The sequence below is a fragment of the Siphateles boraxobius genome, unplaced genomic scaffold (genome assembly GCF_051911475.1).
Source record: "Siphateles boraxobius isolate OS27281-9 unplaced genomic scaffold, OSU_SipBor_1 17, whole genome shotgun sequence".
Taxonomy (NCBI): Eukaryota; Metazoa; Chordata; class Actinopteri; order Cypriniformes; family Leuciscidae; genus Siphateles; species Siphateles boraxobius.
In genome coordinates, this window is record NW_027508777.1 from 7,088,825 (window position 1) to 7,115,468 (window position 26,644).

At 41.3% G+C, this 26,644-nt stretch overlaps 1 protein-coding gene across 5 annotated transcripts in view; it reads left to right on the top strand.

Moving 5' to 3' along the window:
• Positions 1 to 26,644, top strand: part of cntln (centlein, centrosomal protein) — a 178,794-nt gene that overhangs the window by 95,317 nt on the left and 56,833 nt on the right. For all 5 annotated transcript variants that reach the window (XM_077232326.1, XM_077232325.1, XM_077232328.1 and 2 more), the window contains 2 exons: positions 1,023 to 1,124; positions 16,235 to 16,320. In XM_077232326.1, the coding sequence (XP_077088441.1) occupies positions 1,023 to 1,124; positions 16,235 to 16,320 (188 nt within the window). The remainder of the gene's footprint in view (positions 1 to 1,022; positions 1,125 to 16,234; positions 16,321 to 26,644) is intronic.

Consider the following 26,644-nt stretch of genomic DNA (forward strand, 5'->3'; position numbering starts at 1 on the left):
AATGCACAATCGATTTCAGTTGCTTCAAAATAGCAACGCGCCAACAATGCGACTGAACACACCTCGTTTTCAGACCAGCACAAATGGGAACAAATGCATTTGCTATTTAAACAACGTGGCGCAGGACGTGTAATTGATAACTGCATCGGGCTGAAACTAGCAAAAAACACCTGGCGCTGCAATTCGTTTCATATATTCTGTATATTCATACATTGTGAATGTTTAAAGCAAATCATTTTAGTTTCTATAAATGAAAGTCTAAGATTTTCCCTGCTTATTAAATGTGTGTGAGTGAGTTATGTTCATCCTCATCAGAGTGTCAACATATCAGGACATTAGACATGCTCATTCTGAAAATTTTAATACAGATTTATTCAGTATTAAGCACATACAACTAAATTTACCTTGTACAGTTATTCACTGTGGTTATGCAATGGTTTTGTTAGATAATATTACTTTTATTACAACTGTAACAATGTAAATGATTCAACCGTGTTTTACAGCTTACATTTTGGTTAAGTTAATGATTATTTGTACAAATAAAACTGCAAACTGACATTCTAGTAAAAAGAGAATTTGCACCGTCCAAACTAGCCCTTAAATTATAATTTTTTTTCTCTCCAATATTCTGAAGTGGATGTTGGTCAGTTCAAAGATATAACAAAATCAGCAAAAATTAATGGTATATGACAGTGGATCTTAAGGCTATATAGAGGTTTGTATGGTAATGTTTGTTGTATATTTTTTTACATTTCTGCTAATACATACAAACATGTTCATGCCTTAATATATTCAGTTCCTTTTACGGAAATACATCAAAATAATGGACTAACTTTAAGATTTGGGTTTGGTAATATATGTGCATGTAAAGATAACAAGCCCCCATAATAACAATTTTATGGACATAACATTTTTTGGAGAGTTTTTGGAGCATCGTTTTTATTTTATTCCTGATGTGTTTCGATGGTAATTAAATTTGAGGGTATTTGGTTGTTTTTTGTTTTGTTTTTTCTCCCTTCAAGTTTCAGGTTAAAACGCAAAACACAGCTTCAGGAGGACAGCGAGGATTTATGGAACAAACTAGCGTTCTATAAGGAGGAGAACAAGAAGCTTCGGTCTGACAAGTAAGTGTCTGTCGTTTGTCAGGTCCTGTAGGATTTATGGAACAAACTAGCTTTCTATAAGGAGGAGAACAAGAAGCTTCTGTCTGACAAGTGTCTGTCGTTTGTCAGATCCTATAGAGCCATCACAGTTATTATTAGCAGACAATTGTGCTTATTAGTTTTTATTATTAGTTGACTGCAGACACAAGACTTCAAGGAAAATGATATTGTCATTTCAAACATAACTTGGGGCAACATCTGTCCATTTCAAAGATTTTTTATTACATTTACAACCGAAAGTTACGGTGATTGCCACCAGGACTGAAATTTTGGATCACTTGTAAGTATTTCTAAAGCTACTAAAGCTAGTAGGTTAAATCTTTTGATCAATTGTCCAGGAATTTTTTGTTGTTGTTGTTGACTGTCAAACACTCTATACCACCTTGACAAAAAATAAATAATAATAATAATAATGAATTCAGACGAAATGATTTCAGGTTTTTCTGGAAACAACTTTCTGAAAACCACCCCAGAACACTGAATGCAGATGCTTGGTGCAACTCCAGGCATTTATAGCAGCTAAACACACTGACATTCCTGTCTTGAGGTTTGCTCCCTGGAGTTTTTTGGGGGGTACATTCAGTGACAGTCAGTGTGCGCGTGTGTGTTAATTACTGCTGATCTCGTCTGCTGGAGGTGTCGCGCTTCATTAGGCCGCCTTGGCCCTTTCCTTGCCAGGCCTCATTTGGCCCATCCTTTGCTGAGGGGTCGAACCCTGCCAGCCAGTGTGGCCTGGCCCTCCCCTGCTTGATCTCTACCCCCGGCTCGCTCGTACAGGAGGGCTCACTCTTTTCACGCCCCCACCTTGCCTGCTGCCTGTCCTCCTAATCCCAGCTGAGCTCATTATGATGTAGCCTGGCTGCCTCCCTCTCTCTCTTTGAGCCTGAGCTGTCCAAGCTAATTACAGGCTAGCAGCCAACACTCCCCGTTAAGGGCCTTCTGCCGCGGTGCTCGCACTAACGCGCTGCTTGGAAGTGACCTGCAAGGAGCACGAGGGAGCTGCTCTCTTTCCAGCCACGCAGCACCTGTCCTTCGGGGTTAGCCGTGATCCCTGTCATGCCCGTTCCAGCGAGCACTGAGCAAAGTTAGGCCGGCCTAACTCGTGCTTTCGGGGGGCTTTAGGGAGAAGAAAAAAAACCTACAATGTCGGGGTGGAAAGGGAGCACTGTCTTTGATCTCCACTTGCCCGAGACGAACATTACCGACTGTGTGATTGTGGAAGCACAGGTCCCCTGCACGCTCTCTGTTTCTTCCTCTTCCTGACTTCCATTCGTTTGCACTTAACCTTGCTTTATTTATTGTTTGAATGGATGGAAACGTGCAAGATGTAATTAGGCTGGTATTCTTTATCAAGCTGTTACGTGGGACAGCAAGCTAAATTACTGTTGATGGCCGACAATTAAGGATGGGCCGTGGCAATGGGTCTGTACTGACAGAAGATGGCAGGTTGCCGTTTTACTGACCGTATTAGGATGATTGTGCTTGTGAAGGTTGCGCTCATAAGCACGGCGATGATCTGCTAATGGTTAATTACCTTATTGCGGCCTGTAGTTTTAGGCAATCTTAATTGCCGGCAGAGACTGCAGCTGGATACTTACTGAGCAGCAGTAAGTCACCTCTGCCTTATCTTGCTGCCCTCATTTCCTTCAAGCGCTTTTCACAGTCACAAGCTTTTTTTCCGGTCTATTCTGCACACTTTCGACCGGATACGAGTTCAAAGAAAGAGCCTAGATTCACAATGTGAATAACTCGTTCTTTAGTTCGTTCACTTCGTCATTTATGTCATATTGTTCAGAATCAAGTTGTAATATTAAATTTATGTTGTGTATATGTTTGATTAATCGTATATGTATAAGATAAGTTTGGGTACTGAGTTTTTGAAATTAGCAAAATGCTACAGTTTTACTTCATTCACGGTTCAACTTCAGTTTAGGCAGCTTATACAGCTAAAGCGGGGCATTCCTGACACAATTAACTATAATTGGATTATACAAAATAATCATATTCTTTGATGTAGCCTATGTAGGCTCTGTACTGTATGTATATAAATATATACACTAACAGTGAGTGCACTCACCAACATTTTGAGGAACAAAAATCTACAAATGTCATTTTAAGGTTTTCTTTAGTTTGTTATATAAAACAAAAAAAAAAAAAAAAAATGAGAAATTGCTCAATAACTTCACAGCTTTAACTAAAAATGTAGATATCAACGTGTTGAAAGCTTAATTTTTTTGACAGGCACTGATTTGCAGACTCATTAAGCTACGCAGTTGCGGGGTCCACTTGTTTAAGCAACAATGGAGGCAAAACAGAATGAAAATGAGAATTAAAAACAAAACGAGGGGAAAATATTGTTTGGGAGCGTTTTAGTAAAGTAGTTAACCAGGAGTAGTTAAGATACCATGAATCAAGTGATATGTAATGACTGCAAAGCGCTGTATATGAATATATATATATATATGTGTGTGTGTGTGTGTTTATATATATATATATATATATAATAATAAAGCTTATCCAGCCTTTGCTTGGGCTGAACGCATTTAATTTCTTGTGTGTGTGTTCAGGAAGTTGCAGTGACGGAAACAGTGACATTCCAATTTAAGTTTCGAATAAACTTAATAATAAAGCCTCTGTTTAGGCTATTAAGGAAATGTAATTTTGCCAAAGTAGAACTTTTACTTTAAATAAATGTTCATTTAAAAATACTTTCCTACTTCAGTGCAATATGTTACCATATCCTCACGCTTAACACTGAGAATTAGAATAACTCTAATGGGGCAATCGGGTGCGGATATATAATTCAGAGAAAATCGTAGGTTTGGGTGAGATGGGTGACTCATTTTTAACAGCTGATTCAGGGGATGTTATAGCTGATCCATGCATCTCTACTGGATAGGCTTAACTGTATAAATTAAAGATTGTTTAATCCTTGTTAAAGCTACAAACGTTATTCAGTCAAGATCAGTGAGTGATTTTCTCTTTGTCTTTTGTTGTTTGAGTAAAATTAGTGACATTATCTTTCTCTCTCTTTCTCAACATTAGTGTCTTTTTGCGCTCGAATCTGAATGGTTGAAAATCGCTTATATGTTTAAGTTGACAAGTCTTACAAAACACGTGCAAATTATAAACTTTTGTTACGATGCAGCACTGGTTCAAACGGGCAAGTGACAATTCCAAATATAAAGTGTTTTAAGCATCTTTCACGCTGGCCCTGGGCCATCGGCCAACCCTAATTTTCTAGCCTGCTCCCAAATAATTTTAATGCACAAATTAATTAAATAAAATAGGCTCATCACAGTATTTGATTCATAATATATGCTGATTGCATTATATGGGTATTTTGTAATAAATTAATAAACCAAACAATGATCATTTACATTAGCACATTACCTGTATTTGTGCAAGACTGCCTCTATATGTCTGTATATGTTTGTGTGCATTTAAATAATGATTTAAATTTTTGGCCCTAGGGACACATGTGCTGACTGCTAATAGCATATTAAAATCAGTAGGGAAACAGAACGACCTATGAATGCCTGTGTTTAATAACAGAGGAACGCTTGCACAGCCGACCCACACCCATTTTCAGAAACAGGTCTGGATAGCTCTCTGGAGAGAACATTCAATATCAATTGAGCAATTCAGTCAATTGCTTGGACAACTAAAGCTGAGTGTAGGATGCTTTGAGATTAAAATATCTTGTTTGGTAGCGAAACATGACTGGATTTGCTTTGGTATCATTTGCTCTGTGCCCATTTGTAATCTCTTCCCCCCACTCTTAGGGCTTTTTTTTCATCTGCTCTTTCTTCCTCATTATGCATCTGCCTTTACTCGGGTTGTCCGCACTTGTTAATTGTTGCTTAGGGTTTATGGGTAAAAAGAGCCAGGAATTATTTAGGTCTCATAAACAGAATAAACAGCCCTTAGACAGTGATAGCTACACTCAAACGACATCAAAGTATAAATTACCCAGCCATTAAGCTGGAAAAAAGCCTTTGAGATGATTTACGCTGCTCACCCTCCACTGAGTGTGACCATTACAGACATGATCCCCGACTTTGACTTTAATGAAGTTTAATAAAGTTTACCCTTCTTGTGCCGCTGTTTTTTGCTTTTCATCTTGATTGCTATAAAGTATTAGGAATAATGAGTGTCTTTTTGCCCTGGGTCCCAGACAGAGAGACAGAAATGGAAGAACGTATAAAGTCAGAATGCTTGATGTCGGTTTTGAAGACTAGCACAACTTTTGCCCCCTCCATTAATTATTTGTTTGATTAATGATGCCCTAAAATATGCAGCTTACCATTCAATGATTGAATGTTTTGCTGCTTCTTTAGCTCATTTTTAGCATAGTAAACTAGTAGTAGAAGTTATTGAAATATCTCTTTGCTGGCATCTTTGCTCAATTATTCTGGATTTTAACATGTAAATTGAAATGTCTTATAGTTTTATGAATGCTAATTTTAGGAACTCTATCCTTGACGGCAACACTTTTCACTTCCCCAGATTATGCTGTCCCCATGCTTTTTATGTTACTATGGATGTGGGCCTATTCACAAAGAGTGCAAATGTTTGCCACAAACAAGACTTTATGCTAAATCTAAATCATGCAAAGTTTGCCTGACAGTAATGCATGTGATGTCAATGACCTCTAGTATAGTGCTGTTCAAACTTTTTCATGCTAAGGGCCCCCAATTTTAATGATCTCCTTGCAAGGGACCATCCATCCATCTATTTTCCAAACCACTTGTCCTATGTAGGGTCATGGGGATGCTGGAGCCTTTCCCAGTTTCTTGGTAACACACTGGATGGATGGCCAGTCCATTGCAAGGTTAGCACACACACACTCACACATTCACACACTCACTCACACCCACAGGCAATTTATGGTCTCAGTTTCACCTATGCAGCATGTCTTTGGATCATGGGGGAAACCACCTTAGCGAGGGATCCCTTTCCAAAAATATAAAGGCTACTACATATTCATGTATGAATACCCATTTATATTGTATGAAATTATATATATATATAACATGTAACTAAACCAAAATAGTTGGCTTATATATTTGTCTGTACTGAAACCAAAGCAAATTATTACAATACTATATTATATATTATAAAATTGACAGCATATTGTTCAGTAAAGTGATGTGGCCTCTTATCACAGAATGAGGCAGAAATTATAATATTGTATAGTATTCTTAACAGTGATAAAGGCTATGTTGATTAGCATTGCATTATAGTATAGTATTACGGCTGCCAGTTTAAATTAAATTTTCTTATTAAAAAAACCCTGAGATGGCTTGAAGAACATATACTGTCGCAATCGTGTGTTTATTCTCTTCCTGTTTAATCAGTCAAAACATCTTTTGAATTATGGGAGACACTTCCAGTTTGGGGATCTTCCATTCAAAAAAACTGAAACGAATAATTTCAAAACATAAGCTTGCACTATAATCATTATCCGCCAGTATGACTGAATGAGCTGTAATTTGTTCGTCATGTTTTATTGTCAGACTTCATGAGAGAATAATGCAACGCTTGGTATTTTAATGTGATACGGTATCACAAGAATATCTATGGCAAGAGCTCTTTTCAGTTGCTGCTTTCTTTTCCCCCTGATTATTATTATTTTATTTTTTTTCTCCTTTGTATTCCCCTGAAACAGTATGAAAAACGACAACATAAACTCTGCATTTGTTGTCTGTTCTTTCGGTTTAATTTAGATATATCCCATTAATAAATCACTGGAATACACAAAGAATCTCTCGTTTTTCTCCCAAAATCCTCAATCTCTTTCCAAGTGGTTTTTCAAACGGATGCTTTAAAATGTAATTGTCTCCTTTTTTCACTTCTAATACCTATTAACAGCATTTTCCAGGGAAATACAATTTATTATCTGTCCAAATGACGGAAAGCACTTTGAAATATTATGCAATGCTAAAGTTAATGAACATTTTTGATTAAGGCAATGTATGTTACATAATACAGATATATATATTACCACGGTGATATTTAACCTCTCCGTACTTGCTGCGGAAACAATTGCGCTTTTTGGTTTTTTTTCTGTTCAATGTACTTTGTTGATGTTTATACACTTTTAAATATGCTTTTAATGTCTGATGGTTGAAAGGTGAGTTGAATAATGTCATCTCATTGTGACCAGTTTTTAACATTATTGCATTCATAGAGCATAGAAATTTCACTGATTGTTTACAATTTAACAGAAGTTACACCCATGATTCATGCAAAGCATCATGAGGAACAGGAAAAAGGTGGATCAAGTTTACTCTCTTGTGGACTTTCCATGCGAGGGCGCCCTCCGGCTTTCAGTTTGAAGTAGTTAGAATTTTTAAGTGGTTTTAAAGCTTAAAGTTTTAAGTTATAGAAGGCAATATATTCTATCAGAAAATGATAGATAGATAGATAGATAGATAGATAGATAGATAGGGTGCTCGGGCTGGTTGCTAGGTTGTTGCTAAGCGGTTGCTAGGGTACTCTATGTGGTTGCTATGCTGTAACAAGGGTCCTCGGGTGGTTTCTAGGGTGTTGCTGTTTGGATGATTAGGTACTTGGGGTGGTTGCTAGGGTGTTTCTATATGGTTGCTAAGGTACTCTGTTAGTTGCTAGTGTCTTGCTATGTGGTTGCTAGGGTATTCTGTATGGTTACTAGGGTGTTGCTGTGCGGTTGCTAGGGTACTCAAGGTGGTTAAGAGTGTTGCTATGCGGAGTGTTAAAGATAGATAAGTAGATGGATAGATAGATAGATAGATAGATAGATAGATAGATAGATAGATAGATAGATAGATAGATAGATAGATAGATAGATAGATAGATAGATAGATAGATAGATAGTGACACCCCTCATGCATATCTAAACTTAACCCGACTTAATTAAATTAAAAAAATGTTTACATGATGAGCACACTTCTTTACTCCCATTTACATGCACTTTTCATTTAATAGGTTTATTAGGAACTGTGGTGGTTTTTATTCACTTGTACCCCAATGTAAAACACAAACATGTTTAATTTAAATGCAATAAGCCTGTTTATTTTCACTGCCATCTCATTCAATGCAGAGTACGCTAAGACTAGCGGCAATGAGTTGTGCTAATAATATAGTTATGTAATTCAGGGATTCTGAGTGGGCAGAGTTGTGTGAACTTGTGAACAAAGCAATCCATGGATTCAACACACAAAATAATACATAATTTTAGACCATAATATAAGTAGATGAATTGGGACTCAGCAAGAATAACTTATTTTGTTCTTCTATTTTCTTCTTGAATCACTTACTTTGTTCTTTTTGTTATTCTATTTTATTATGTATCTGTGTTAATAAATTATAAATCAATTGAGTGAATGATTCAATAAATCACTTATACAGAAAGTTGCTAGTTTGTTAACCCTCTGGGGTCTAAGATGTTTTTGGGGTCATTGAGATGTTTTGACATGCCCTGACATTTTTGCTTTTGTCAGTTGCTTATAAACCTATTAATGGCAAAGGTGTCATTACACTCTATTTAGGACAATCAGGGCTACCATAATATTTGAGCAACATATATGTACATGTTTGTATTTTTGAGAGAATATTGTTTATGCATGGTTATTGACAAAACTAAAACTTAAAGTTTCTGAAATAAGGCCACAAAACACATACTAAATATGTGTCCACAAGACTTTTGACTAATAGATGTTGTTGCCTAGAGTTTTTGCTTCAAAATGATCTGAAAATCATCCTGCCATTTACACAAAACTACATTGATTTCAATTTTGTAAGACACTTTTTGTTTGGAAAGGCAATATGCGAGTGGGCATGATTCACAATTGAGAAGACAATGACTGCATAATGAGCCACGTAATGAGCTGCATAATGAGCCATTCACACAGGTGTGTCACTGGGTACCAAAGAATGCAAGGACAAAATAAATTATATATATATATATATATATATATATATATATATATATATATGTGTGTGTGTGTGTGTATAGGAGTCAATATTACAATTAGAAATTGTAACCAATTACAAATAGGTAATAGGTACAACAACAATTACAATTTTAACAATATTTCAAGTGTATTTCTTTGTAGAAAGTATACATTTTATCATACGTATTAAAAAAGGTAAGGATTCATTAGTTTGAATATTGGAACAAACACTATAATAACATCTTAGTTGATAATTCAATATACCTACTTTATTTTTGACAAAACATCATACTATAGTATATTTAACTATGAGCAAAAATTGGTGAACAAAAGCGTACCTATTTAATGTGACAGTAGTCTTTTTTTACAGTCAAAACTTTATAATCTATCCAAAACTAATCACAAAATCTTGCCTAACATTCATATTTAGTCTTTGTTACAATATTTGTAACTTATTGTGTATGATATTTTAGCATATACATGTGAATTTGCAGTTTGTTGCTTATGCAGACATTTTATTTCAACATATTTCAGTCTATTTTTACTCATCGTAGTAGGCTATAGCAATATAGTTTGGATGTGTTCATGTAAACATAACGTTTACTAATGTAGGTGCGAGAGTGAATGAACGGCACAGAACCGCGCTGTATAACTGTAGTAAACAAAGAGCGCGCGCACCTGTGCCGTTCATTCATCATTTAGCCTACACACAGACACGCGATTCATATTTAAACAGTCTTTTTGCGGTTTACAGTCAGACACTATTCAATATCGCGATTAGAACAAAGCACTTAAGAATAAATTACTTACTACATCAGCTGGATCCGTTGCTCCTCGAAATGAAACTACCAGCACTTCTGGTACATTTTCCAGGGTTATTAGATAGTATTATTGCTCACAGCGTAGGGATACGCTGTGTTCACAGCTGTAGTAAGATACTGACTAAACATGATTTGTTTTATAATCCAGTTGGTGGGCGTTTGCATGTTTGAATGGCTTGCCTTAGATCATTTGCGTTTTGAATACCGCGCGCTCTCCGTGGGCGTGGCACATTAACGCGTAATCAGGTATAATGAGCTTGAAAGAAAAAGACTGACATCTCTCTCTTTTCATACAGATTACATAAACTGAGAATATTTGTTTTTTTATATAAATTAATTCATTTAAAAGAAGAGAGTTCAAGCTTCATTATGGAAAAACACTAGTGCCTGTATGACAAGTATTCGCGGAATTACAGTTAATTTTCGGACGCGTTTCAGAATGGACTTAACTGACAGAGAGAAGGCAGAACGCGCATCATGTTTTTTTTTTCTTTATTTGCCGACAAGCACAACACTTTATTTTTATTGTGAGTATCCACAAAAAAAATAGACACTTATTAGGTTCGCGCGATAGCCGACCTCAGAGGGTTAACTTGCCCAATAACCGATTAGTGCAGGCTACTGTTGAACTCATGGTTGTCATGTCATCCATGTATGCTCTGATTGGTGGTAGTCGCATCCCAGAAGCCAAGCGCTCTCCTCCTACTACCCATTTTGATGCCCTAATGATTACTTCCATTGCCATGGTAAAAGCCAGTGGAGAAATTGTGCATCCTGCCATTATTCCAACCTCTTAGCATTGCCATGTAGTGCTTAATTATGGAGTTGAGAAACTAAATTGCAAATCTCCAAAATAGGCTTTCACTAAATTTGTTATAGACATTGGTACTCTAAAAAATCAAATGCTGCCCAAAGAAGCTCATGTGGCACTGAACCATATGCATTAGCCAAATCCAGGAATGTCACATGGAGCTCCTTCCTCTCCTTTTTAGCTGATTGAATTCGTTGCCAGATAACATTGATGTGTTCTAAGCATCCTGAGAACCCTGGAATGCCTGCTTTTTGAACTGAAGTGTCAATGAAGCCATTCTTTAATAGGTAGGTTGACAATCTCTGAGCAATAATGCTGAAGAAAATCGTACCTTCAAGGTTTAATAGTGAAATAGGACGAAACTGACTGATGCTTGTAGCATCTTTTTCTTTAGGTATAAAGACTCCACCTGCTCGGCGCCATGCTCTAGGTACAACCCGCTTTTCCCATGCCACGTTTATCAATTTCCACAGAATTCGTAGAACTCCTGAAGCACTCTTGTACACTCTGTATGGAACTCCATTAGGCCCTGGAGATGATGAAGCCCTTGCCTTTCTCACAACCTACTCTATCTCATTCCACTTAGGTGCACAGACCTCCATTTGGTACTCTGGTGGATTGATAGGTGGGATGTCTGACGGAATTGACATAGGCTCATGCCTTTTTGCATCTGTATGCGTTTCCTCCAAATATCTCTCTATCTCAACCCTAGATGCTTTTAAAGTGCCATTCTTCTCACTGGTGAATAACTTCTTTACGAATTTGAATGGTTCTTTATAGAAATTAGCCCTCGCACACTCCTTCTTTTTGTAGGATATCCGTAGGCGCTCAGCTCTGCGTAATGTTGCAAGCTTATCTTCTATGGCCCTTTGTAAGAGATTGAGTCCCTCCTTCTGACCTTGTTCTGCTCTTTTCCATTGCTTCCTCAGCTGCCTCCTTTCTCTAACTAACCCTTCAATTTTCTGCTGCCGTCTAGACATTCCAGGAGTAGTTTGTACTTTTTCCTTCCATTTTTCCACACCAAACCTCTCACTTCCATATGCGTAAATTATGTCCCCAAATTTATCCAGCTTCTTTTCAACTGTACCAGTTAATCTTTCCAATGCAAAGCATAGATCTGTGTTTACCGTGTCCCATGCAGTTTTCTCACAAGCTCTTGGCCATCTAACTCCAGGCCCATGCCCGTTGAGGTTCTTTTCTCTCTTTTGCTGGTTAATCTGACCGGGTTCACAAGTATCAATGTGTTCATCACTAACTGTGCAAACCCTCATCTCCTCTATGACAGGGGTGCTGATAGCCTGCAAACTGTGGTTTTCTTCCTGTCGCTGGATTTCATTCGACTGACTTGACTGACTTCGTAAGAAGTACTTATTTAATGTGAGGCCCTTGTCCCTTCTCTCTCAAGCATTTCATTTTCCCTTGATGAATCTTCAAACCCCTGACCGTTGTCGCCTTGCTCCAGCCACACACACAAGCTCAATGACTTTGCTAACTGCAGAACCTGAATTAGTCTTTTGTGAAGTACTCTCCATACTCATATCCGTTTCGATTCCAAAGTCGTTAACCATGTTGTCCAACATTGAGTCATCTTCCGCCCCCGCTCTCGCAGACTCAAGGGGTATTTTCCTCTTTCCTTTCTCAGAAGCCTTGGGCGGGTGTCTCCAGCATCCTGTAAACTCAGAGCTGGATACTGCCGACAAGGGTAACTAACCCTTACCAGCCCCATTGGGGTCTCTTTCCTCCTGTCAGCTGGCTCTCCAGGCTGTCGCAAGGTCTTTCCCTTGTTGCCAACAGCACTATTCACCGCAGTCACTGGACGTATCCAGATGTTCATGATTTCCATTACACGAGAGTAGATGTTAACACTTCATGCTGATTTGTACTCGGCTTTCGCCAAGATAAGCACCAACTAAGACGTAGCTTTACAGTAACCTATGCTTCTCCATCCATTAACGCTTCTTTCCAAATGGTGATGGTGTATGGTGCTTCTGTATGGTGTTAATGTATGGTAAACGCTTCTGTATGGTGTTAATAGCTGCAGTGTATTTGCACACAAAACGGCTGCAACCACAGTGCGGTCCCCTCATGACAACCGTCTGGATTGAGCAGAGTAGGGGACATCTCAAGGGTCTTCCAGTGGGCACCTTCCGTCCTCAGTATGGCATACTACCGCAAAACACAATATCTGTCCAAACACCAATCCTCATTCACGCAAAATACACAGGATAGTAATAACTGTAATCACTATGCAAACTATACAAATAAATCAACAGACTCATCAAATTTTCAAGAATTTTTCTAAACCGTAGCATGGCGGCCTGTACACAGCCAGTCAGACTCTTTCCGTCTCAACCACAGCAAGTTGCTGCTCCTCTCTGCTGCTTCAGATAAGTTCTTTACTGTGCGACGCAACTCTTGGCCACTGAATCCGACGTCTCTGAGGAACCGAGTTGTAGAGTGTGCCACAAATCCTCGACAACCCACGTCCACTGGATAAACCCGGACTCTCCATCCTCGCTGTTCTACTTCAGTGGCCAGCTAAGCATGCCGCAGTTTCTTCCTCTCATATGCCTCATCTACAGCATCCTCCCATGGCACTGTTAACTCTATCAGTTGAACAATGCGTGCTGATCCAGACCACAAAACAATATCTGGTCGGAGGTTAGTGGTGGCAATCTCAGGTGGAAAAATAAGCCGTTGAACAAAATCAGCCAGCATTTTCCAGTTCCTAGCAGCTTCCAGTTGTCCTGAGCGAGAATTGGTTTTAACACCTTTTCTTGGTGGTTGCTCGTCTGGGCGGAGGAATATTGTCTTCTGTGTGTAATGTTTTGCTAGAACAGGTTGCAACTTATTGGTCATGTTACGCTTGTCTTCCAATGCTAAAGCCAAACATCAGAGTACTTGGTCATGGCGCCAAGCAAACCGACCTTGGCTAAGAGCCACCTTACATCCTGTCAAAATGTGCCTTAATGTGGCAGGTGATGAACACCAAGGACAAGAGGGATCCTCTCCTACCCAGAGGTTTAGGTTCTGTGGTGATGGGAGAACATCATATGAACATCATATCATATTCAGAGAATATCCAATCACAGTGTTTTTTTTTTTTTACTTATTCTTCTCCTTCAGTCTACACTTTTCTCCTCCTTCTTCCATGTCCACTTTTTTTTATTATTATCTATAATGAAATGTATCCAGCAAGCTCTAGAGAGGAGCCTGCTAACCATCCCATACTAATAAACATCTGTTATTCAAATGATGTACTCGCTCAAAGACACACCGGGACTGGAAAGCAGAGGGGATTGATAGAGAAGAGTTTGACACCATCTAATAATATATATATATATATATATATATATATATATATATATATATATATATATATATATATATACACATAAAACAAATCTATGCTGTTGACATGAAAAGAGAAGCTGTAGTAACTGTTTTTCCAGAGTGGCTGGTGGGGTCATGAGAGACCTACAGCTGATCTCCACAGCTGGAATGCTAATAAACCACCTTGCACTGCTGCTTAAATATGCTGCACTCTAGCACAATACGACAAGGAGTTGATTTTTAAAGCTCAGGTTTTATACCAAAATAGGTGAAACATGGTGATTAGAAATCTCAATTTGTTAGTGGATCATTTCTTAGCAAAGAAAAAAACAAAAACAAACTGGGTCCCATGTTGTGATGCAACTGGAGTATTACCCAGAGTTCTTTGCTAGTAGTTACACTATGATGAACTAAGCCACTGCAATTCAGCTTTTAACTCAGGTTATTTTACCGCTGCACTAGAACAAATGGGAGGGGAACTAGGTGTGTGTTTCAGGTGCAGATGTCTCACTGGGGCCTACCCCAATCCTCAACAGGCTTCTTTTGGGTCCTAATAATAACTTGAAAGTGCCTCTTTTTGCCCCTTTTAATTAGTCTCCAGAACCCATACAGCTAATTGGTGGTTCTTAATTGGGTTTAGATTCGCTACTTGTCTGTTCATATCCCCCTGCACCCCACCCCAATCCCTTCTCAGTCTAGGTGAAAAGAAATCCTCACACCCCAGCCAGGGGTTTTATGTTTCTTGTCACTTAGCACTTTGATTTCTTGGTGAATTAAGAGCTATTTAATTAGCGGGGTTTCTTTTTATATCTCCATCTCAGTGGGGGAGAGATTTGGATGGTGTCAGAGTTGAAGTGATTTAAAGGTAAAAGAGGAAGTTTCAAAAGCAGTGGCTTAACACACTTTGACAGAAACATTCACAGTCTAGAATACAAATTAATGAGTACATTCATGCACCAAAACAACGCCCATAGTTGTCAAGTAACATAGTAACATTTTGGCCTCCTTTACATCTTGCATGTTTTTCGTAACTGGATGCTTTTTGCACCAGACGGTATTTACACTTTCATGCATTTTGTCTCCAGTATGATCAGATAGAGCCTGAGCAAATTGCTACTTGCATATACAATAGAGTTTGCATTAAAGGACAATTCCGGCCAAAAATGAACCTAGGGCTAAATAACACATGGGTACCGAATCGAATGTTCTCTGGGATGCGTTTTCATGATAATCGAATGTACCCAGTTTTAACGTTAGTTTCAGTTTAACCACAGATTAGTTTATAATGCTAGTGTATGGGGCATCGAATAAGTAAAAATAAAAATCACTAGTTAATACCACTAACAAGGCTCAAAATAGCCCCACACTAACACAGTAGCATAATTAGGGTCTCTACCTGCAAGCTGAAGCATTGAGAACTTTGTAAGTGTACTGACAGTTTAATAAGAATATACTTTATAAAGAGATACTTTATACTACACTTCGCGTATACAAGCAGTAGCCATCTTTGGAAAACAGTCTCGACCAGTCGAACCACGAACGCCTTCGATAGTCACAGTTCGGCTCACGTAGCACGGCATTCGTGGTTCGACATGTTATACGTTAAAATGTTATGGAATGTTGTTCATTTTTGGCCGGAATTGTCCTTTAACTGATAAATTTTTGTTATTTTCCATTTAAAAACATTGATGGATACATGAAAATGCTTTTGTATTGTTTTCTTTAACCCCTCCATGTTAATGGGGATTATATGAAAAAGTGGACAAAGTTTTAGTCATCCAATCACAATGTGTCTTTTGATGTTATTACAACTGGCTTTTATTGTGGTCAAGCACAATCCGATTGTGATACAATCACCGAAAACATTTATTTACAGTTATTTACAGTTTTTAGGAGGCATTTGAGTTTCCTGATTGAACACAATTATGCTTTGGGCTTGTGGTCAGTAAATGGACTGTACTTCAATAGCTTATTCTTTAAATCAGTACATACCTGAGATGTAGCCTATGTATGAACATAATTTGCAGCATACATGTGAGATAAATCTACTATATACATTTTAGAAGTGATATTGAAATTGCAATAAATCATATTTTTTGTTGTATTGGTAATATAGTCAATCTAAATAACTTAAATGTGGTCTTTCCTGAATTTGTTTGATATGTTTAGAGCTTATCTTGAGGAGAAACTAAATGCAGCCTTGGACACAGTTGCAGCTCAAGACATACAAGAGTGTCGACAGGAGGAAATGCAAGGTATCACACACGTCACTGTCCAAACACACATATACACATCACAGGCATCACTCATCTTTCTCTGCCCCATCATATACGACTGTTGACCAGTGTTGTAGTATTTTTATACTATTATAATATTTATTAATATTGGCCTTTATTTTTATATTTCAGTTCTCCTTTTGAATTTTAGTTTAAATTTTTTTTATTTTTTTATTTTAAGAATTATAATATTTAGGATTTGTCAATTTAATTATGTATTTTTTATATTTCTATTTAGCTTTAATTTACTTTTTATTTCAGCTTTAGTTTTAGTAATTTTAGTTATTCAACTTAGAGACATATACACACAAATACAAATTGTGTATTGTACTCCCTCATATTGTTCCAATCATGTGACCTTTTCTTCAGTGGAACATAAGAGATTAAAAAAAAAAAACAGATATTTTGCGTAACAGAAAATATAGAGGAAGAAAGTCACAGGTTTGAAACTACATGAAAGTGAGTAAATAAATAATAATTTTATTTTAAACATATTTTATTTCAGTTACCAAAGCAACATTTCTAATTTTCTTTTTAAGTTTTTCACCTGATAATTTTAATTTAAGAAGTTTTTCATCTGATATTTATATATTTATATTTTATTTTATTTCAGCTTTCTCTCAATGAATAAAAACTAATTTTTTTATAGTTTTGGTTAACAATAACAATCCTGCTGTTGACCTATCTTGTTCCTTTATATCTGAGATTATTTCTCCTTAAATTCTCCTCTTACCAGTCATTTACAAACTTTAAGATTTGTTACATTAAGTATTATCCTTCCCTCTGGTCAGTGGCAAAGTCAGGTCATAGGTGACAAAGGGCAAAATTATACAGCATGGAACACTTCCCCACATGCAGCTGCCGCAGACACACACTTTCATCTTTCATCCCCTTTCTGTTCCAGTAAAATCACGAAATAAAATTATGACATGACCATTAACCCATGAGAATTTGAGAGGTAGGTCCAGATGTGCTTTCGGAAATCCAATTTGCTGTATTCCCAATTGATTTCAAATTCACATGGCTCTTTCCACATCCTCAAAAAGGATCTTGTACATTCCTATCCGTCAAACGCTCCATCAGAGCGATCTCTAGTGTATAAAGCACCCTAGGTTCTTTGGGGAAAATTGGCCAAATCTTGGTAGGGACATTTCTGAAAGTTGGTAGCATTCCTACATAAATCCATGCCTGTTTCATGGGAGACCTTTAGTTATTATAATTAACTATTTTATCATCACAACAGTTGAATGCAACCATATGAAGAAGTGATATCCAATTTGCGAACAAATGACTCTTATGAACTGATTCTTAAATGCCATTTGAAAAATTTAAGGCCATAGAAATTCTTAAATATCTTCAATGGTATAATAAAAGTCTTAATTATAATTTCAAGAGATCTTGAAAATTTACATTTTTAACTTTCTTGATTGTGTAATGTTGCTGTTTGAGCAAAGTCCACTCGAATTCTCTATATCAGTAAACAATGTTTCTGAACTCTATGAAATGCCTCTATTGTAGTCTTGAGATTTCCTCCAGAAACATATGTCACAATATTCCTCATTTAAAAGCCATACACAAATAAAGGGGTGGGGCCTTTAAGAATTGCGTTGTTTTGAAACTCACTGTTATGTTGTGACGTTTCCGAAACACGTGATTTTTTTTTTTTTTTCTGATTGTCTACACCAAACACTGATCCCTAAACCTACCCATCACTGTAACTTTAACCAATGAAATTAGCTGCAGGGCGGGATTTCGGCTGAACTGGTTTTGGGGGGGGGAATCCCGCTTCCAAAATATGTGAAAAAGAACACGTTTTTTGAACATTCAAGAATGAAACCCTAGTATAACCTGAAAACTAAATCAAGACTTGGTAAAAGGTCATAATATCCGTGCATCATTATTAGACAATTCCTTTTAACTCTAATGAAAATAATGTCGAAGTCAGTAAGAATAATCAAATGTAACAATTTATTATGTCAGGTAAATGTATCATTACAATTTCATAATCAGTTCAAAGATAAAGATCAAATGCTCTGGAATAAAGAGGAGAAATGTTAAAGGATTAGTTCAAATGAACTCTTAGTCCTCAAAATGAAAATTTCCTAATAATTTACTCACCCCAATGCCATCCAAAATATCCATGTCTTTCTTTCCTCAGTGGAAGAGAAATTATGTTTTTTGAGGAAAACATTTCTGGATTTTTCTTCGAATAATGGACTTCAATCACAACGAGCATTTTGAAGTCCAAATCATTGCAGTTTCTTTGAAGTGCTTTAACAGGCTGTGCACGATTTTAGCTGAGGATTAGGGTCTTATCTCGCAAAACGATACGTCATTTAAAAAATATATATATATATATTTTTTTTTTTTTTTTACTACAATTGTTCGGATTGAGCTGATCTGCAACGCGCTGGGAACTACGTCATCACGTTGAAAGGTCAGGCTCGATGTCGCCGGCGTCGGCGGAAGTACCGCCCCACTCGACCGTGCGGAGGAGGATAGTTCAAATTGTATTGGTCGCTTTGTAAACAGTGGGCCAGTACTTCCGAATTCGAAGACAAATCCAGAAATGTTTTCCTCAAACAACTTAATTTCTCTTCCACTGTGTAAAGAAAGACATGGATATCTTGGATGGCATTGGGGTGAGTAAATTATTAGGAAATTTTCATTTTGAGGTGAACTAATCCTTTAACCCTACATTAGGAAATACATGAAGTCTCTGCGACTCTTAGCATTCACGGGCTGATCTGAGGTACAGAAAGGCCCCGAGCCCTTTGCTACATTTCTTTATATAGAAAGAACCTTCTTTCACATGGAAACATGTGCTAACAATGGAAATTTGCATTCAGAGGTTACACCTTTTCAGGGCAGAGGACCATTTGCCTGAACCCTTCACACCCTTCTGTGTGCAAGTTATTTCTAAACTCTAAACTTTTGGTTTTCTTCTTTGGGAATAAGACATTTGTACCAGTCGCACTGAGACATTTAAAATTATATCAAACATGTGTGATACTGTATGATAATTATTCACATTAAACTCTATAAATTTTTGGGTGAATTTCAGATGATTTCAGCATGAGGGAAAAGAAGTGGGGGGAGAATGGGGTGTCAAGGTAAAAGATGTAGATTTGGATTGCTTAGGTGAGACTTGCGTCTCGAATGGTGCACAAGAGAGAAATTAAAATGTTAATTTGTTTTGTTCTCTCAGAAAGTTGCACTATCTTCCAGTTCTTCCAATTTTTCCAGTCTTACAACACCATTCTTCTTATGATGTAATGAGTACATCAGGATTTATGGTGATTTATGTTCCTGGTTCCGGCTGACCTAATCTATGCAGCCTAACATTGAATTATATAATATGTTTATAATGTGTTATGTGTATGCTAGGTCAAAGAGATGTGTTTTTAGTCTAGATTTAAACTGACAGAATGTGTCTGCTTCCCGGACAATGTTAGAAAGACTGTTCCAGAGTTCTGGTGCTAAATAGGAAAAGGATCTACCGCCAGCAGTCAATTTTGATATTCTAGGTATTATCAACTGGACTGAATTTTGAGATCACAATAGACGTGAAAGACTATAATGCGTTAAGAGCTCGCTCAAGTACTGGGGAGCTAAACCATTTAGTGCTTTGTAAGTAGTCAGCAATATATAAAAATGTATACGATGTTTAATAGGGAGCCAATGCAGTGTTGATAGAACCGGGCTAATATGGTCATACTTCCTGGTTCTAGTAAGAACTCTTGCTGCTGCGTTTTGGACCAGCTGTAGTTTATTTATTAAGCATGCAGGGCAACCACCCATAAGAGCATTACAATAATATAGCCTTGATGTCATGAACGCATGAACTAGTTGTTCCGCATTTGTCATTGAGAGCATTTGATGTAATTTAGTAAATTGTAACTTTTGTAAATTGGTAAGTTTCGCCAGGGCATGAAGAAATATAGAGCTATCAGCATAACAGTGAAAACTGACCATGCTTCCAGTGAACAGCAACAGTCCTAGTACTGAGCCTTGTGGTACTCCATACTGAACTTGTGATCGATAAGACATCTCTTCATTTACTGCTACAAACGGATAACAGTCAGATAAGTATGATTTAAACCATGCTAATGTATGGAGCTAGAATTGTGTCTTTATTACATGCAAGAAAATAAATGATCTGAGAGAAAAAAAAAAGTTTGAGAGAAAAAGTTATCACACTGATAGCAAAAAAGCATTTCATGAGAGAAAAAAAAATATTTGAGAGAAAAAGTTTTCATACCAATAGCAAAAAAAAGTTTTGAGTGAAAGTATTTTCTCATAGAACTTAAAAAAATTTTTTTTTGAAATTTTTACAATTATTTCTGAGAAAAAAAAAACTATCTCAAAATACTTTGAAAAAAAATCTCAAATAAATAGTTTTTGTTGTCAGTGTGAAAACATTTTCTCTAAAAAAAAAAGTGTTTCTCTAAAAACGCTTTTCTTTGCTCTCGATGCAATTTCATGCTCTCATGTCAGGATTTTGCTTTGGCTGTGAAAATTGTGTCATGGGCGGGGCCACGTTCCTATTGGCCAGTCGGGTGAGCATCGTCTTGTCTTGGGAGTCGAACTGAATCATTACACTGTATCATTGAATCATTGTTCGGTTCACCTAGATAGATGCCACCTCTGCCTTAGTTGAGCACGGACACTCCAATGTTTGGGTAAGATGATGACACAACTCGATTGGTAGCTGGCTGAGCAAGTTCAGCATCACTGAAGATTAAACATTAAAACTCATGCAAGTTTACCTAGCATGATGGCTAAATAACGATTAGCAAGTTAATACTATAATACACATTCATTCATGAATATGAGTGCCATTTTTTTATGTTTAATCTTCAGTGATGCTGAACTTGCTCAGCCAGCTACCCATCGAGTTGTGTGTGTCATCATCTTACCCAAACATTGGAATGTCCGGGCCCAAACAATCAAGCCCGACTCTACCCGAGCCCGTTGTGTCCGAGCCCAGCCCGGCCGACACATTAACTGTAATTATGAGCCCGAGCCTGATTTAAACCCGACCATTTTTTAATACGTGGGTCGTTATAACTGACGTTCTCAACTACTTTCTATGTTACTCTCTCCCGCCCGCAACATTTATGTTTTGTCCCGCTCCCGCCCGCAAATAGACTTTGTGCTTTGTGCACCTCCAAATACTTTCAAGTTAACCTACGTGTCGCCATCATACACATCAGCATAATGCTCCTGATAAATTATTTGTTATTAAAGCATTAACACACAAACCACTGTTTAACATAAAAGCAAGCAGATACTGCGTGCATGGTTTGGCATGACTGAATGCGCGCAAAGTGCGCTCCCTTAATAATTCCTAAAAAGCTGACATCAGTTAATCGCGATCGCACACATCTCTGTTATTATCAATGAAGCTGACTGCACAATGAATCTTTCATAATATATACACTTTGTTTGTTATAATTCGAGGATTTGCCAGCATACAGAATTCAGCTCTGAACAAAAAGTCTGTTTTGAGCAGTGAGGGGAGTCTATCTTAAATGCTTCTGATTGGCCATTGCGTTCAAGAAATCAACACATATGTCTGTGATTGGCTACATCGCTCAATGCTGTAAACATGTTATAAAAAGAAACTCTGGCCTGAAAATCATTTCTATTTTGTTTTAGTTGTTCTTGTTACTGAAAAACCAGTTCCCTTTCGTTGTCACTCCGAGTTACGTCGGATGACGACGAATGGGGTTTCGCTTAGAAAGCCTATCAACTTCGAGTATTACAAAACGAGCCAATGGCAAGGAAATGCCATGGGTCTGCGGAATTTGCATGGCGTAACTCCGCCCCACCTCGTGGGTATAAAAGGAGGAAGCCGGCAGCAAGCAGATATGTTTTCGCTTCGGAGCCAAGTGTATTCTTCTCTCCACAAGCCATCTCTGAATTGTCAGCTTTACAAACGAGTACCTCGAGTGTTGGTGTGACGGCGATCTACGGCGAGAGCGTGCTTCCTGCTGATCTGTTGCAGTGGTCTGCCAGTCGGTGCGTTTCTCCCCGGGTGCTTCAACACTTGAGTTTTCTCTCACTAAAAGAGCTTACACGTGGCACGTCTTTTTAAAGATGTCTCGCCCGTGTACTTCTGGTTGCGGCAGATTGGTATCGGACTCTGATGGGCACGAGCGTTGCATAGTATGTTTGGGCATTGATCATGCTAGAGCAGCGCTCGTGGATGACTCATGTTCTCTCTGTGGGAACATGACCATCGCGTCATTACGGTCGAGACTCCGTGAACTCGCAAGAGTGAGAGTCCCCTCATCCACCCCCCGTCCTGCGGCTGGTGGCCAGGGTGACCTGAGGGTTACGGTCTGGAACAAGGCGCCGACTATGTGTCTGCGACCCCAGCCCCCCTCTTCAATGACGGTGCCCGCTAGTGAACTGCTGATTCCCGCGGGTCTACCCTCTGGTGGCCCGCGTGTTTCAGTTGAAGCTACCGAGGAAGATGCCATGTCTGTTGCAGCATCACTAGGCGGGTTTGACTCTTCTGGAAGTGAGGGCTTGTCACAGCTGCCACCTTCCGGTGTGCATACGGCTGTGCTCGAGTCTGATCCGGAGATGACGGCCATGCTTTCCCGGGCAGCCGCGAGCATCGGACTTGAGTGGAGGCCTCCACCCTGTCCTGAGCGCTCGCGGCTGGACGATTGGTTTTTGGGTAAGGCCGCCGACCCACGTCCTCGGCAAACCCCAATACCTTTCTTCCCGGATGTGCATGATGAGATCTCGAAGTCCTGGAAGACCCCCCTGTCTTCTCGGGACCGCTCGCTGGTCTCATCCGCCTTTCCTCCCCTCGATGAGGCAGCTGCCCGTGGGTACACTGGGGTTCCCCCGGTTGAACGCTCTGTTGCCATGCAACTATGTCCTCAGAGTGCTTCTTCTCGGGGCGAGCCTAAGCACCCATCCAAAGCCTGTAGATTTTCGTCGACCCTGGTGGCGAAGTCTTACAGAGCGGCGGGACAGGCGGCTGCTTCACTGCATGCTATGGCCACTCTGCAGGTCTACCAGGCCCAGATGCTCAGAGACATGCACGAGGGTAGGACAAACCCAGGGCTCTTTGATGAGCTGCGCGCCGCGACCGACCTTGCTCTCCGGGCGACGAAGGTTACCGCGCGCTCCCTGGGTTTGGTGATGTCCACAGCTGTGGTCCAGGAGCGACATCTGTGGCTGAACCTGGCTGACATGCGGGACGCTGAGCGGACCCGTCTGCTTAACGCCCCCTTGTCCCAGGCCGGCCTCTTCGGCGGTGCAGTTGAAGACTTTTCCCAACAGTTTTCAACTGCCCAGAAACAGACCGAGGCCATCAGACACATTCTGGCCCGCTGCTGCCTCCACCTTGCCGGCCGGGCAGACGCCTCGACCTGTTTCCCGCCGAGGGCGCCCTCCTGCGGCTCCCGCCCCTCCTGCCCCGACCACGCAGCAGCCTCCACCCAGGGCCGGTCGCGGAGGAAGCCGTAAGAAGGCGCCACAGCCCTCTCCTGCCCCGCCCCCCCGCTAAACGCCGGGCCAAGCGGCGCTCCTGAGACGGGCTGCTCAGGGATGATGGTTGTTTCTCAGGAGGTGGTAGCAGGACCACTCCTTCCCCCGGTTGAGGGCCGGGGGAGAATCTTTTGTTCTCCACTCCCCGCTGCTCACCCACGGGTGGGCAGCACCCTAATGTGGTTAAAGTCAGAAACAATCCCCTCTTCCCTGAGCTCACAGAGTTCTCGGGCGACACAGAGCGCCGCCCACAAGCCGTGCTCTCCTCGCCCCCCTCTGTCCCAGAGGCGGTTGACACGGCGTGCCGTCCACGGACCGCTTCGCCCCTGTCCCCCTCTGTCGCCAGACCCCTGGCAGAGCAGGCCCCCGCGGGACGACCAGCCTGGTCCTCCCCTGGCCCCCTCTGCCAGGGCGCGGTTGCTAACTGTGCCCCCTCTCCTGGCCGCTATGCCGTCCACATCTGGGCCAGTTACTCCGCTTCGCTGCCCCTCCGGGGGGACGCCTGTGGCTCGCATGATCCCGTTGGTTCAGTTCCTGGGAGCCTGGCTAGAGCTTCCCCGTCTGTCCCACTGGATCGCGCGTACCGTCAGGCTCGGCTATGCGATTCAGTTCGCACGGTCTCCTCCCCGCTTCAGGGGAGTCCGCTCCACTTTGGTCGGTGGCAATGCCCCTATCATGAGAGCAGAGATTGCCACCCTGCTGGCGAAGGGTGCAATCGAGACAGTCCCTCCAGCCGAGATGAGGTCCGGCTTCTACAGCCCCTACTTCATTGTCCCCAAGAAAACCGGTGGGTTACGGCCAATCCTGGACTTGCGCGTGCTGAACCGCTCCCTTCACAGGATGCCGTTCAAGATGCTCACCGCCAAACGCGTTTTCGAATGCATACGGCCCCAGGATTGGTTTGCAGCGATCGACCTGAAGGACGCCTACTTTCATGTCTCCATTCTTCCTCGACACAGACCGTTCCTCCGGTTTGCTTTCGAGGGGCAGGCATACCAGTACGCGGTTCTCCCTTTCGGGCTAGCCCTGTCTCCTCGCATCTTCACGAAGGTCGTTGAGGCGGCCCTTGTTCCCCTTCGAGAACAAGGGGTTCGCATCCTGAGTTATATCGACGACTGGCTGATCCTAGCTCACTCTCGAGATCAGGTTTGCGAACACAGGGACCTAGTGCTTCGGCACCTAGCCCGTCTGGGCCTTCGGGTCAACTGGGAGAAGAGCAAACTTTGCCCCGTGCAGAGGATCTCTTTTCTCGGTATGGACATCGACTCGGTCGCCATGTCCGCGCAGCTAACGAGCGAGCGCGCGCAGTCACTGCTGTCTTGCCTAAGACAATTCGAGGGCAAGAGTGCGGTTCCACTGAAACTTTTTCAGAGGCTCCTGGGGCATATGGCATCTGCAGCCGCGGTCACACCGCTCGGATTGCTTCATATGAGACCGCTTCAGCTTTGGCTTTGCGACCGAGTCCCGAGGTGGGCATGGCAACACGGCACGTTCCGAGTACCAGTTACTCCGACCTGCCGTCAGTTCTTCACCCCGTGGGCGAACCTCGGTTTTCTCAGGGCCGGTGTCCCCCTGGCACGAGCTTCCCGGCATGTTGTTGTCTCAACAGATGCCTCCACCACAGGCTGGGGCGCCATGTGCAATGGACATGCTGCTGCGGGCTCCTGGACAGGACCCCAGCGGCTGTGGCATGTCAATTGCCTCGAGTTGTTGGCAGTACGCCTTGCCCTGCACCGCTTCCAGGCGTTGCTCAGGGGTCAACACGTACTAGTCCGTTCAGACAATACCGCCACTGTAGCGTACATCAACCATCAAGGTGGTCTACGCTCCCGCCGTATGTCACAACTCGCTCGCCACCTCCTCCTATGGAGTCAGAAGCATCTGAGGTCGCTTCGAGCCATCTTCATTCCCGGAGCGCTGAACTGTGCAGCCGACGAGCTCTCACGGCTTCAGCCCCTCCCTGGAGAATGGCGACTCCATCCCCAGTCGGTTCAGCTGATTTGGGACCAGTTCGGGGACGCGCAGATAGATCTGTTTGCCTCTCACGACTCGACCCATTGCGCCCAGTTCTATTCCCTGACCGAGGGCACGCTCGGCACGGATGCTCTGGTGCACAGCTGGCCGCAGGGCCGCAAGTATGCGTTTCCCCCAGTGAGCCTTCTTGCGCACACTTTGCGCAAGGTCAGGGAGGATGAGGAGCAGGTCATTCTGGTTGCCCCTTACTGGCCCAACCGGACCTGGTTCCCCGAACTAGTACTCCTCGCGACAGCACCTCCCTGGCCGATCCCTCTGAGGAAGAACCTTCTTTCTCAGGGACGGGGCACCCTATGGCACCCTCGTCCCAATCTTTGGAACCTCCACGTGTGGCTCCTGGATGGGACGAGGCAGGTTTGAGTACCCTACCACCAGCGGTGGTGGCTACCATCACTTCCGCTAGAGTGTCGTCCACGAGACACGTCTATGCGTTGAAGTGGAACCTCTTCGTCAACTGGTGCTCTTCTCACCGAGATGACCCCCGCAGATGCTCGATCAGTGTTGTGCTTTCCTTCCTTCAACAGGGGCTGGAGCGAAGGCTGTCTCCCTCCACCCTGAAGGTCTATGTTGCCGCCATTGCCGCACATCATGACCTCATCGAAGGTAAGTCGGTGGGGAAGCACGACCTGGTCATCAGGTTCCTGAGAGGAGCGAGGAGACTAAATCCTCCTCGTCCTCCTCTCGTTCCCTCTTGGGACCTCTCAGTGGTTCTAACTGCCCTGAAGAGTGCTCCCTTTGAGCCCCTGCAATCAGTCGA